This window comes from Protopterus annectens, chromosome 2.part0 (genome assembly GCF_019279795.1).
Source record: "Protopterus annectens isolate FY-2018-M chromosome 2.part0, PAN1.0, whole genome shotgun sequence".
NCBI classification, from domain to species: Eukaryota; Metazoa; Chordata; order Ceratodontiformes; family Protopteridae; genus Protopterus; species Protopterus annectens.
In genome coordinates, this window is record NC_056728.1 from 645,529,578 (window position 1) to 645,544,818 (window position 15,241).

At 39.5% G+C, this 15,241-nt stretch overlaps 1 protein-coding gene and 1 non-coding gene across 2 annotated transcripts in view; one reads left to right on the forward strand and one right to left on the reverse strand.

Annotated features, from left to right (window-relative positions):
• LOC122792769 (WD40 repeat-containing protein SMU1-like) overlaps positions 1-15,241 on the forward strand; it is a 181,644-nt gene that overhangs the window by 137,860 nt on the left and 28,543 nt on the right. Inside the window, exon 5 of the mRNA XM_044060341.1 lies at positions 310-475. Coding sequence (XP_043916276.1) covers positions 310-475 — 166 coding nt within the window. The remainder of the gene's footprint in view (positions 1-309; positions 476-15,241) is intronic.
• Positions 8,678-8,741, reverse strand: LOC122793841. Its single transcript, XR_006363565.1, has one exon. It is a non-coding gene; the product is annotated as a small nucleolar RNA SNORD61 (small nucleolar RNA).

Genomic DNA, 15,241 nt, shown 5'->3' on the forward strand with positions numbered 1-15,241 from the left:
GTGGCATTCGAAAGACATGCGTATAATGGGCTTACCTTCACTGAAGGTTGGGCATTGAGCTGGCACCTTGGCACCCGTAAAAAATCTACTGCCAATCATTAGCGGACCAGAATTCCACTGTGGCGGCCCCCTAACCGTGAAAAGCCAAAAGAAAAACAATCAAGTACCATCTAGTGGCTATGAATGCAAACTGCAGAAAATAAAAAAAAAAAAATAATCCCACACAAAACTGACGTAACACAGCTACATTTTTCCAATAGAGAATTCATACTTATTTTAAAATTTAATTTTTCTTAATTTTAATCAAAGATTGATACGATGCTGTTTCTTCCTAAAAAGAAATTCCTTGTAAGTTTACCACTTTATGTAACAGTGATGTCACAGTTTCTAGTCATGCACTTGTTCACCTCTAAAAATGAAAATCGTGTAGCATGTACAAGGGTATATTTGAACAGTGCATTACAGGATATCATCTGTAAAACACTTTAGATGATCCTTGATGTACATGCAGAAAGTCCCACAGGAACATGGATGCCCACTATTGTAGAAGGAAGCAGCGTCCACAAATCTCAAAGACTGATAGGCCAAAGAGCCATAAAGATAATAATTTTCTTATCCTCAATAGTTCACTTTATGCCAGAATTTTCAGACACAAGACATACAAAAAGGCAGAGAAATTAGAGGAAAGAAAAATGCTTCAAGAAAAACGGTCAGAAGCTTCAAATAAAACAAATTCTGGTCATTAATACAACAGATTTGTGAAAAACAGTATATAGACCAAGAAACTTTGATCCGTTGTGGGGTGGGGGGGGAGGCATCTGAGCAAGTGCGAAAATATAAACAACAAAACCAAGACTTTTTGGAAAGTTTTTACAAAGATATGGACGTAGGAATGAAAGATTTGATATTGTGCAATATTTATGCAAAGGCAAAAGGCAAATCAATCAACATAAAGAAGGCAGCCCCAAAGATATAGGAAGAGAAATAGAGACAAAGGCATCCATCCATGGAAAATTTCACAATAAAAAATAACACAAAGAGGGACTGCAGAAAAGATGATTATAAAGTAGAAGTTAAAAAAAAAAACGGAAAATGAAGTTAGGGACTGCTTGTTAAGTAAAGGATTTGATGTAGAAGGCCTAACAGGTTACAGATAGAACAAGTCCCCAAAGTAAGGAGAGACCTGAAGATCAGGAGACATCTAAAGAAGAAATATAGACATGTGAAAAAAAAAAAAAAAAAAAAAAAAAAAAGACTTAATATGATGCAATATCTATGCAAAGGAGAAAGCAAAACTAATCCAGCACGAAAGATATTTGAAGAGAAATACAGGCAAAAGAACCAGAACATGGAAAACTTTACAATACAACAAATAATAAGAAGACAAACAAGAAAAGCAGAAAGTGGCATTAGTAATGGAAAAGTTAAAGAAATAGAAATGGAGGTTATGGAGTACTTCTGAAGTGAAGGATTCAGTATAGAAAATCCAATTCAGAAAGCCCCACAACAGGATACAGTAATGGACCTCCAAATTAAGGGGAAACCAGTGGAACGGAAAGCAATTGGTCATGTGCCATATGAAGACATTTTGGAGCCTTCCACAGGAAACCAGTACAAAATGTTCACATGAAGCTGGACAGTAAGGGAAGAGCAGGAAACTGTGGAAACTCTGATGCAGTCAATGCTGAGGAGTGATAGGCCAGTGAGTTACCATATGACAGAGCAACGGATGGCACAGGATGAAACTGAAGAGAAGGTGCCACAGGAAGATGATATAGAACGCCAGCAGGAAATAAAAACACAAAAAATGTGCCCTCAGTTTAAAAGAAAATGAGCTAAGAGAAGAGTTGCTTGATTTAATAGAGATAGACTGAAGGTCAATAAAAAAACCCAGAAAGTCAGAAACAGAGATCCATGCAATGCAACAGAAGTAAACAGGATATATTACTGTGCAGCTAAATTAAATAACTGATAAAGTTCTACTACAAGAACACAGGGTAGTGAGGGAAAGGAAGGTGAGAACTTTAATACCAACATGGAACTAATCGAATAAAGAAAAGTATACAGCAATAAAGACAAGAAGTGTCACTGTTAGAAGGACTAGATCAACAAAAATACTTAGAAAGATAGACATGATCAGGATCTATCATATACTATCGCAAACTAACTCAAAATCTCAGCACAGGTGGAAAAACGTAGAAGATATACAGATATAGATAATGGAAAAATGCAAAATACGCAATTTACTGATGACCCAAAAAGTTTTATAGAGAAACAAGGTAAAAGGAATTGAAAGTCCACCATAAAAATAGAAGTAAAAAAAAAAAAAAAAAAGTTTAAAAAGGTACAGGATATGAAAGGAGATGAAGCAACAGCCACAGAGACTGAAACAAAAGTTAAGAAAAGCCTCCAATTGGAAAACCCAGCCAGGCCCAGACGCAGTACCTAACTTTTGGTTAAAAGTATTAACATCTTTGCATGAAGATTTAGCCATGAGTAAGAACTATGTACATGCGCACCCCACACAAACACCAACCTAACAGGAAATACAATGTTCCTACTCGAGTGAACCTGCAAGCCACCCAAAAAATTATATGCCAATAATTTGCCTTGCGACGACATACAAACTATACACTGGAATTGATGCTGATGAGAGTTTATAGTCATTTAGAAGAAAACTCAATTATGGCAACAGAACAAAAGAGCAATAAAGAAAGTCATGTGTAACAAAGGATCATTTCTTGTTAAAGTCATAGTGGAACTGCAAAAAAGGGGAAGAATTCAAGTATGGCATGGATTAACACAAAAAAAAAAAAAAAAAAAAAAAAAAAACATTTGATAGTATCCCACATTCATGGATAAAAGAGCGCTTACAAATGTGTAAGATGCACCATATACTGATCAACTACATTACAGTGACTATGAAACAATGGTAGACCACTTTGCAATTAAGGCATGATAAAAGGAAAAATTATTATCCCAGCGATAAAAATTCAAAGGGTGATATTCCATACATATGGAGAATACGGGAGACTGTTGTCACATGTAGTACACTACCACTACTTGCCAGAAATTCCTGCAGCTCTTAAGTGCTGTTGTAGGTCTCTTGGCAGTCTTCCTGAATAGTTTTCATCTTTTTTCAACAACTTTGGAGGAACATCCAGTTCTTTGCAAAGTCACTGTTGCCCCATATATTCTCCACTTTTTGATGACTGCCTTCATTGTGTTCCACGGTATATCAAATGCTGTGGAAATTTTTTTGTGCCCTTCTCCTGACTTGATACCTTTCAACAATGAGATCCCTTTGATGTGAACCATGGTTTTTGCTGTAGCAGACAAATGAGTAAATGTCAGGAAAATCCTACTAGGACCGCTGCACTATATTTGGGGTTAATCAGGGTCTCTAATTGATGGCAGGTGGGTACCCAAGAAGACTGAATGCTGTAATTAAATCAAAATGTGCTTCAAAGTATTAAAGGGTGTGCACACTTATGCAACCAGCTTATTGTACGTTTATTTTTTTCCCCCCTAGCAGAGGTTTCTTTTTCAATTGAATTGTACAGGTTATAGGTCACATTAAATGTGGGAAAAGTTTTGAAATGAATTACTGTGGTCTCATTTATCACAAAAACCTGGCATTTTAACAGGGGTGTGTACACTTTTTATATCCAATGTAGATCTGCAATCGTGGTACATACATCTGCTGACCTCACAAGACCCAAATGTAGTGAACGTTTTGGAGCATGACGAGAATAAATCTAAGAGGCCCTGCTTAGTCTAGCAGAAGCATATCAGTGTCAGACGACATTTTATAGTCAAAAGCTTTACCAAAATAGTGTTGGGCGAACTCCGCCCGACGCTTGATAGTGCGTTTATTGAAGATAGCGCAAAAGCGACAGCCCGAGACGTCGTGGTCTGGGCCCAAACAAGGTATGCAAAGGGAATGGAAATCCTTATGCGGTATTTGCTTCCCACAAGAAATACAATTATTAACTTTTTATGACATCGGTCTGAGGCAAGAAAAGGTTCCCCAACGGGGTACTTAGCTTTAATGAAGACTTCGTGATTACTGCAGCTGTATGCACGATGAACATCTGGAAACAGCTGCACACCTCGGTGGTTGTGACATGCTAATGACAGATGGACTGTATACTGAAAAGCATAATAATGTGGCAATACTGTTGCTCTGGGGATTGTGCAAACATTATGGTATTGAAGTGGCTGAGAAACACTGAAAACTTAAACCACAAAGCATCACTGAAAAATGATGAAATCTACATTACATGGGGTCCATCCATTGCAAACAGTTCAAAAGATAGACGCTAGAAAGCCAGATACAGTGGTCCATGAAATGAAGCCTAAAGTAGAATTTATCACTGAATTCACCACACCCACTGAATTCACCACACCCAGTGACTACAGTGTCTTGCGTACAGAGAGAGACAAATTCATAAAATATCAGGATTTGCAGGTAGAAAACGAGAGCAATGTGGAAGAAAGATACCCCAACAGTTCCAATAGTAATAGGAGCAACTGGTCTTTGGGAATCTACAATCATACTTAGATGGGTTACCAACACATGTTAACTCCGTACAAATTGCAGTTGTCGTCAATACTGGGCACATTACAGGTGCTGCGAAGAGCACTTCTGGCCGACAGTGAAGATTGAAACAATACTAATTTTATGAACTTCAATCTTACTTTGACTTAGGAATGGGTTCCACTCCCGTCATGGTATTAGAACACCAAAGGATTTGGGGAAATGGGACAGAGCATGATATTCCTCACCATCAACGCCCAAAGCCTACTAAATAAAATAACCCTCCTCCATGCCTGGCTCAAACATAACCAACCAGACATAATAGCCATCTCTGAAACCTGGCTAAAACCTCATATAAGTGACTCTGAATCCACCCCCCACCCCGGATTTCACTCTCTTCGATCCAACCGCCCAAGTAAAAGAGGTGGTGGTGTAGCTTTAATCTACTCCAACCACTTGTCCATCACTCCATATCCTAACCATATCCCTTCTTTCTCAAATGCTGAACTTGTCATTGGCCTACTAAAACTAACATCCATAAAAGCATCTGTATCCTCTCCCTCTACATTCCTCCTGGTAACACCACCAATACCCTAGAAGACATTCTTTCCTGGACCTCCTCCAATATTAAGCTAGAAACCTACATCCTAGGAGACGTAAATATTGACTGGGGAAAAATCAACCCCCCTAATCCCACATCAACTACTAACCTATTCACCTTTACTCAACTTACCAACTCCATAACTAGACCTAATAAAACAACCCCCCCTGGCTCCATACTTGACTGGATCTTAGTATCTCATCCTAACAAAATCATAAAATCAGGAGTCATTCCCAATTCCCTAGGAGACCACCTCCCTGCCTTCACCATTCGAGCTGCTCCCTCTTCCTCACACTTCCATCAATACAGTCACACTCGCAACCTAACTTTTAACCCCACTACTTTCACGGATTCCCTTAAGCTAACTAACTGGAACCCCCTAAAAATACTACCTCTAGACAAAGCCATTGACTACTTTAATTCAACATTCTTAACAGTCCTCAACTCCCTAGCTCCAATAAGAAATAAGAGAGTTAAAACTAAAACCTCTCAATGGCTCACCAAAGACACAAAAAACATTATGCTACAAAGGGATAAAACTTGGAAAATCTACCTCCGCAATAAACAACCTGAAACATTACTAAAATATAAACAGTTGAGAAGCCTAGCCAAAAAACAAGTAATTAGAGACAAAAAGTCTTACTACGTCAAACTACAAGAAAATCATGCTAAAAATCCCAAACAATTCTGGAACTCTTCCCTCCTCAGGCCTGGAACAAAGAACAACCCCTGTCCCGACACCAGCAAATCTGACTCAGAAATTGCCGCACTATTCAATACCTTCTTCACCTCTTCCATAGCTGAGCTTACTAAGACCTATGCCAATAACCACCCTCCCTTCCCCTTCCCACCCTAATTTTGAACTTAAACCAGTCTCCACCAATCTAATAAAGAAACTCCTTTACAAACTAAAGCCTTGCTCCAATGCCCCTGACAGCATTCCATCCTCCTCCTTAAAAATAGCTTCAGATGCTATTGCGCTGCCTTCAGCATCCTGATCAATAGATCTCTACTTGAATCTTACATTCCCAAACTATGGCGAACCGCATATATTATTCCACTCCACAAGGGTGGCAAAAATAACAATGTCTCCAACTTCTGCCCCATAGCCATCCTCTCCCCTATCTCCATAATTCTTGAAAAATGTATCCACCTACAGCTCTTACCATTCCTTACCAAATACCAGCTACTCTCCACTACCCAACACGGCTTCCACCCAGCACACAGTACTAACTCCACCCTTATCTCTTTCTTACATTCTGTCAATTCAGCCCGCGACTCCGTTAATTTGGTATTTTCTGTCCTGCTGGACCTATCCAAAGCTTTTGATACCATCTCCCATACCCACCTTCTAAATCATCTCTCTAATCTTAACCTTTCCCAAAAAAAAAACCTTTCTTGGTTTTCCAGTTATCTTTCAAACAGATCCCAAGCAGTGAAATGGGGCCAAGCCACATCCTCTTTCCTTCCTACTCCCACTGGAGTACCCCAAGGTTCCATACTAGGCCCTTTGCTATTCAATATCTTTAACGACTTCCATAAAGTCATTCCTAACTCCAAAATTGTACAATATGCCGGCGATTCCACTTTGATTTGCTGCACCACTAACCTAGCAGAGCTCCAATCTCAGACTCAAACCTTCTCTACCACTGAAAACTGGATGCTCCTAAATCACCTCTCTCAATGCCAATAAAACCAAGATCCTTCTATTCTCCCCCTCTAAATCACCCCCTCTTGATGTAAACTCTCTATATATTATTACCAGCCTTAACTCCCCAATAGCGATCGTACCCTCTGCCAAAATTCTCGGTGTCACTATTGACACTCAGCTAAAATTTAACTCCCATATCCAGCTAAACATAAAAATAAACCACATAAAACGTGGCCTACTTTACAGAAACAACCACTTCCTTTCTCCTTCCTCCAGACCAACTCTCGCCTCTACCTATCTCCTTCCCTCTCTCATGTATGGCCCTCCTGTGCTCACTAACTTATCTTCCACACTTACCTCCAAACTGGAATGCTACGACAAAATTTCCATATTTGCCACCAGTGCCAAATCCTCTTCTCACCACTGCAATTCCCTTCACTCCTTAAACTGGCTTGACCTACCCAACCTACTAGACTTTCACCAATTAACCACAGTCCACAAATTATTCCAACCCTCAAACTGCCCCACACTATCCAACATACTGCAACCATATTCCCCCCTCAGACCTCTTAGATCTTCTCACCAAAACCTGATCACCATTCATAAACTCAAGCGCCCAGCTGGCCAGCTTCTCTTATCCTTTACCCTAGCAAAAAAATGGAATGCTCTGTCCTCCTTTCTAAGGAGCTGCTACAACCACAATAACTTCAAATCTCAACTTCATTCCTACCTCTACCTAAACAGGAAATGCAACTGCACTCTTCCAACCTTACCTCTCAAACTCGCCTCCCCCTTCACTCCTGGCTAACCTCTCAACTTCCTAACCTCCTTCCTAACCTCACTCTCAATTACTAATTTGTACTCCTAACTAAATATTACTTCTAGCTATTATACTGTATTTTCATTTATCTCGAAATAAATTGTAATTGTATTGATTGTTTATTTCTTGGAGAATGAACCATACTGTATGTATTTTTTACTATCTTTGAAAAATGTGCATCTAAATAAACTTTGTTCTGTGGAGCTTTTCTCCCTGGGCCACCACTGAAAATGGGCCCCCTAGTCCAGTGGACCTCCCTGGTAAACAAATTGAATAAATTAATAAATAAAAAATAAATACATACATACATACATAAAACTATATGGGATCAAGACCATACTTGTACAATAAAAGATTGTAATGAGACTATACAACCAATCTAAGTCATACGCATCACTGGTGCCATAGATGGTAACAAAAACATGAGGCATTTTGTCTACTGAAAACAAATGGCTTCCCTTTGCATTCTAACCAGTTCTAGCCATCTGGACCACTTCAGACTTAAGCAGGTTGGACTACAACCTCTGCGTTTAATGCCATCATATGTTTACGATGACAGCTAGATGCCATTAGTAATGCATTATGACAAAGTTTTCAGACTACGTACCAAAATGAATAATTAATACTGTGCAAAAACAATTTCTGTATCAAACCTAACTAGATAATTCTGCAATCATCCAGGTGGCATCTCCACATGTCAATCTATTCTAAATATTTATCACTGATGGCATCATATATAGATATGGTCAAAATACACAAAAAAAAAAAAAAAAATTCAGCATACGACCGGAAAAAAGATGCTCCCATAGCTGCGGCCTAAAGCTATTCTATGAACAAATTAAAGTGACTAATTCTGCCTGCCACTCATGTAAATAAAATATTGAATTCAACAGCTGATAACGAACCAAAATCTCAGAGCTTGAAGACCATGTTCATGTGGAATGTTGGTACAACTTCACATCTACCACTAAATAAAATTTAATGGCACCTGCAGAAAACCCATCAACTGTAAAAGTATGTCCTTTAACCTTACTCAAACATTTCTGATATTAACACCCTGTTATTCAGCTCAGAACTTCTTAGAGAAAGATTCATCTCTCAAGATCATCTCTGCTTTGTTCATCACAGCTGAACATTTTAAACATCTCCCCTATAAAACAGGAAGTAAACAGCTAGCTTTTCTAAAACAGGCTTAGAAAAAATGTTTAAAAGTTTGCTCTAACTATGATGCATAAGTCTTTATGGAATTATGAACCATCCACACAGGTCAGAAAGTAGTACACAGCATTACTTAAAGCACCCCCAACTAAGCAGATCATAGGTTCTTTAAAAAGTTTTAGCAAGCACCATGTAAAACAGTCTCAATCTTTTAACTCGATTTTGTTGACCAGCTACAGAAACAAACTGCTAGAGAGCTTACAAAGTTTAAAAGGATACTGTTTATCTGCTGTTGCAGCCCTCAATAGAAATTAAAAACTATGCTCTATACACATTTTTTTTCAATTTTCTCACCCACAAAGTCATCTCTACACTGCTATGTACAAGGCACGTCAGTAGCTTCTCCCCTTTTACAACACCCTTTTCCTCAGACTAAAAAGTTTAGTGTTGTTGAAAACTTTCAAAATTTCCTCGGGCAGCATCTAATTCCTGCATTATACAACTTAATGTACTGAGGTGGTTTCACTTTCAAAAAAACATTTGTCTTGCCCTGCTGCAGTCTCCAATTCACTGATGTCATCAAAGCCACTGAACATAGGTAGTTGTCTGGCCATTTCCCTCCCCAAATTGACATCACCACTACCAAAAGTCTATCCATGTTGTGATGTCACAGCTCCCTGGTCCTTCCCCTACCCATACAGAAAGTAAAGGCTAGAACAAGGAAACCGTACACGAGCCAAGTCTCCTGTTGTGAGCTGTCAATCACAGCAGGTAACTTCTCAAATTACCCTTAGCACTTTTACAGCTAGGGAAGTTGGGTGTGAAGGGGGGGGGGGGAAGAGACGAGTCAAAGTAATACAATTCAGGCTTCACAAAAAAGACTACAGTTTAGCCATTCTAAAAAAATAAATAAATAAAGCAGCAGTAAAAAGCGCTTTGAAAGTCTGTTATGCGGCATTTGCACGGTTTGTGTTTTAGTCAGTCACTGAATGGCATGAAATGTTACTTAAAACTGACTGAAAGACAGCAGTGTATGCATGTAAAATCAATGCAGTGGCAGGACCTTTAGGAAAAAAGGCCTGTGTGAATATAGACAAGCACTGCATTGTGGGATAACTAGACGCAGACTAAACCATCAGAATTACTTCCAAGATGTCAGACAAAAGCAATTTATCTGAATACATACATACATTCAGCTATATACATATTTAGTGCGCAGACAGCGGTGATTACTCCCATATACCACAAGAGACACCAGTTAAGTGGTTCTATAAGTGCATGACCCATTCCTAACAAAACCGATGGGCAGAATCAAAATATTCCAATTTGTGCTACTAATCTGTCCCCGACTAACACATGGCAACATGTTACACTGAATGTTCTACAAGTGCTTTATGGCTTTGAAAGCCAAAACACACACTGGTCACTCCCCACCCTTTGAAACTAGTATTGTATGGAACAAAGCGCTATGAACTACAAATTAAGATTGGATCTCCCATCATAACCCTTTGTGTGTTTGAGACCAGATGCCAAGAAATTCACCTTGAGAGCAAAACTCAAGACACAAGCTGTTTCTGACCAGAGAATAGCCCATAATCCTCTACATTATACACATCACAATCCTCTGTATTGCATATGGAAACAACTATCTACACATGCATTCATATAAATGCAGGAGGGGGTTACTGATCCTGCTACAATGACAGCATCCCTTTCATGTGGTCACTTCACAAAAAACTACTTTTCCTCTAAACTACCCACCTTACACAATAACCCTAAATGTTCTGGAAATTTGTCTCTACTCTACTTAATCTCAGCACCCTACAAAACCCTTGGCCTTCTCCTGACAAGAACCCACAACAAAGAATCCACAACAAACTGCTCATGATTTCAACACCCACTTCATTACTACCATTCAAAAGCTAATCACAGACTCGCCAACAAACACACTCCCTTAAGGAAAATAATAGCACCCCCATCTCAGAGACTTCCAACAACACTTGAACAACTCCTTCCTTTATTATTCAGCCAATACCAACCTCTCTAATACTAAACTCCTAACCAAACTAAAACCATGCTCCCTTTTCTGAAGATAATCTACCCCCACAATATCTACAACTTGCAGCAAAAGCCATCGCATATCCAGTTAGCACTAGTTCTGTATCAGAATGTTATGTCCCCTACATATGGAAAAACATCTATTATTACTCCACCACATAAAAGGTGGAAATTCCCACTACATCACCAACTATTGCCTATCGCTACACTCTCTCCATTATCAAAAATATTGGAAAAATGTATACACAAACAGTTTCTTACATACTTAACTGAGAATAATCTTCTTGCTCCTATGTTGGGTTTCATCCCAATCATAGCACTATCACAGCCCTTCTCTTCTCTCTTTCACGGATACTGTTAAGTCACAGATGCTGGTCACCCTACTTCGGTAATCTTATTAGATCAAAGGCCTTCGATACTGTATCCCATACTACACTGCTAAACCAATGGTCAAAACTAGGATAATAACCCCACCTCCCTCACCTGGTTTTCCTCCTACCTAACAATAGGGAACAGTCAGATGGCACAATGAACAGTCTAGTTATCTGGGTATAGGAGTCGCACAAGGATCCGTTTTAAGACCCTTACTCTTTAATACCTTCTAGGTCTACCTTCACAGCTTCTCAACAAGGTAGTCTCATCCAATATGCGGATGATTCTACAATCATATCTACCGCCAACAATTTCTCAAACCTCCTTACGGTTACTCAAAATGCATTCACAACAGAAACCTTGCTAAACAACGCACAATTATTGTTAAACCCCGCAAAATAAAAACTATTACTTCTTGCCAGAAAACCACCAGACAAAGATTTCAGAATCTTTTATCAGGATAATACTGAAATTGTAAATACAGCAAAATTAGGCCCAACTCTCTCTTTTGAACCACATATCCTCAAAACAAGAAAGAAAACCAACTTCAAACTAGGCAAACTGTTTCATGATGAACTCTACAGTACAGTTGTGCATACTTACCATAAATGTAGATAGAGTGCATTAACTGTTGCAGTCATGGCATTCCAGTTATCTGCGTGCAGTAGCCCTCCAGCCAGATTATCAAGCTCTTAGGTCCTGCGTCTGTTGCGGTCTCATCTTCCGTGACGCCAGGGGTATAAAGCATGTAGTAGACGCCATTACATCAGTTCTTGCCACAAATGTCAATTGCCCCCCTAATGGAAGCAATATTACACACACTATCTGCACATCTATATAGATATACATAGCTATATACACATCTATATAGATATACACAGCTATATACACATCTATGTAGATATACACAGCTATATACACATCTATATAGATATACACAGCTATATACACATCTATATAGATATACACAGCTATATACACATCTATAGATATACAGACATCTATAGATTTACATAGATATATACACAGATTTATACACATCTATAGATATATACATGTACACACCTATAGATATATACACACATCTATACACATATATACACACATCTATAGATATATACACACATCTATAGATATATACACACATCTATAGATATATACAAATACACACACACATATATATATATATATATATATATATATATATATATATATATATATATATATATATATATATACACACACAAATATTATATACACACACACACACACACACACACACACACACACACACACACACACACACACACACACACACACACACACACACACACACACACACACAACATACACACACACAACATACACACACACAACATACACACACACACACACACACACACACACACACAACACACACACACACACACAACATACACACACACACACACACACACAACATACACACACACACACACACACACAACATACACACACACACACACACACACACACACACACACACACACACACACACACACACACAACACACACACACACACACACACACATACACACACACACACACAACATACACACACACACACACAACATACACACACACACACAACATACACACACACACACAACATACACACACACACACAACATACACACACACACACAACATACACACACACACAACATACACACACACACACAACATACACACAACATATATATATATAAAAATGTATGTATATATATATATAATGTATGTGTGTGTGCGTATACATCTCTCACCATCATCATCTTTTGGCTGATCCAGTTAGGAGTCGCCACAGCGGATCACCTGTTTATCACACCAACCACCTGCATGTCCTCTCACCACATCCATAAACCTTATCTTAGGCTTTCCTCTTTTCCTGTAACCCGGTAGCTTCATCCTTAACATCTTTTTCCCCCAATATACTCAGCATCCCTCCTCTGCACATGTCCAAACCAATGTAAACTTGCCTCTCTGGCTTAGTCTCCAAACCTTCCAACCTGGGCTGACCCTCTAATATACTTATTCCTAATCCTGTACACCCTCGTCACACCCAATGCAAATCTTAACATCTTTAATTCTGACACATCCAGTTCAAACTCCTGCCTTTTTGTCAATGCCACCATCTCCAACCCATATAACATAGCTGGTCTCACTACCCTCTTGTAGACCTTCCCTTTCACTCTTACACGTACTCGTCAGTCACACATCACGCCTGACACTCTTCTCTACCCACTCCATCCTGCCTGTACTCTTCTTCACCTGTCTTCCACACTCACTGTTATTCTGAACTATTGACCCCAAGTATTTAAACTCCTCCACCTTCGCCACCTCTATTCCTTGCATCCTCACCATTCTTCTGTCCTCCCTCTCACACACACATATTCTGTCTTAGTCCTGCTGACCTTCATTCCTCTTCTCTCTAGGAGCATATCTCCATCTCTGCAGGGTCTCTTCCATCTGTTCCCTACCCTCACTACAGATCACAATGTCATCTGCAAACATCATAGTTCATGGGGACTCCTGCCTGATCTCACCTGTCAACCTGTCCATCACCACTGCAAATAAGAAAGGGCTCAGAGCTGATCCTTGAAGTAACCCCACCTCCACCTTAAACGCATCCGTCACTCCCCCGCAGACCTCACCACTGTCACACTACCCTCGTACATATCCTGTACCACTCAAATACTTCTCTGACACTCCTGACTTCCTCATACAATACCACTCCTCCTCTCTAGGCATCCTGTCATTTGCTCTCACCAAGTCTACAAAAACACAAAGCAACTCCTTCTGACATTCTCTGTACTTCATCAACACTCTCAAAGCAAACATTATCTGTAGTGCTCTTTCCTGGCATGAAACCATACTGCTGATCACTAATTATCACCTCTCTTCTTAACCTAGCTTCCACTACTCTTTCCCATAACTTCAGGCTGTGACGGAACAATTTAATCCCTCTGTAGTTACTACATCTCTGCACATTACCCTTATTCTTAAAAAAAAAAACAAAAAAAAAAAAAGGTACCAAACACTATCCATTCCTCAGGAATCCTCTCACTTTCTAAGATTTCATTACACAATCTGGTTAAAAACGCCATTGCCATCTCACCTAAACAGCTCCATGCTTGCACATGTAGGTCATCTGGGCCATCAGCCTTTCCATTCATCATTATCTTCATAGCTATCCTTACTTCCTACTTGGTAATCCATTGTACTTCATGATTCACTATCCCTACATCATCCAACCTTCTCTCCCTCTCATTCTTTTCATTTATTTTCATTCATCAACCCCTCAAAGTACACTTTCCATCTCCTCAACACACTCCCTTGACTTGTATGTGTCCCTCATTATGATTCATCACCTTTACCTGCTGCACATCTTTCCTAGCTCTGTCCCTCTGCCTAGCCAATTGGTACAGATCCTTTTCTCCCTCCTGTGTCTCCAACCTTTCATACAACTCTTCATATGCCTTATCCACCTCTCTCTTTGCCATGCACCTCATCTCCTTGTACTCTTGTCTACTTTCATCTCCGACAATCCCACTTCTTCTTTGCCAACCTCTTTGCCTGTATACTCTTCTGTACTTCCTCATTCCACCACCATGTCTCCTTGTCGTCCTTCCTCTGTCCCAATGTGATACCAAGAACCTTTATAGCAGTCTCCCTTACAAGCTCTGCTGTAGTTACCCAGCTATTTGGTAACTCTTCACGGCCATCCAGTGCCTGTCTTAACTCATCCCCGAACTCCACCTCACAATTACCCTGGTCAATTTCCACCATTTGATCCTTGGTGCTGCCCTCACACTCCTCCTCCTCTTCTTGATCACCAACATCATCCTACAAACCACCTACCTATGCTGCCTATCTACACTTTCTCTGGTCACCATTTGACAGTCTAAAAGCTATAAATTGACCTGATTGCATCTTCCACCACACATATCCACACACACAGACATTATATCTATATCTATACACACACACAGACATTATATCTA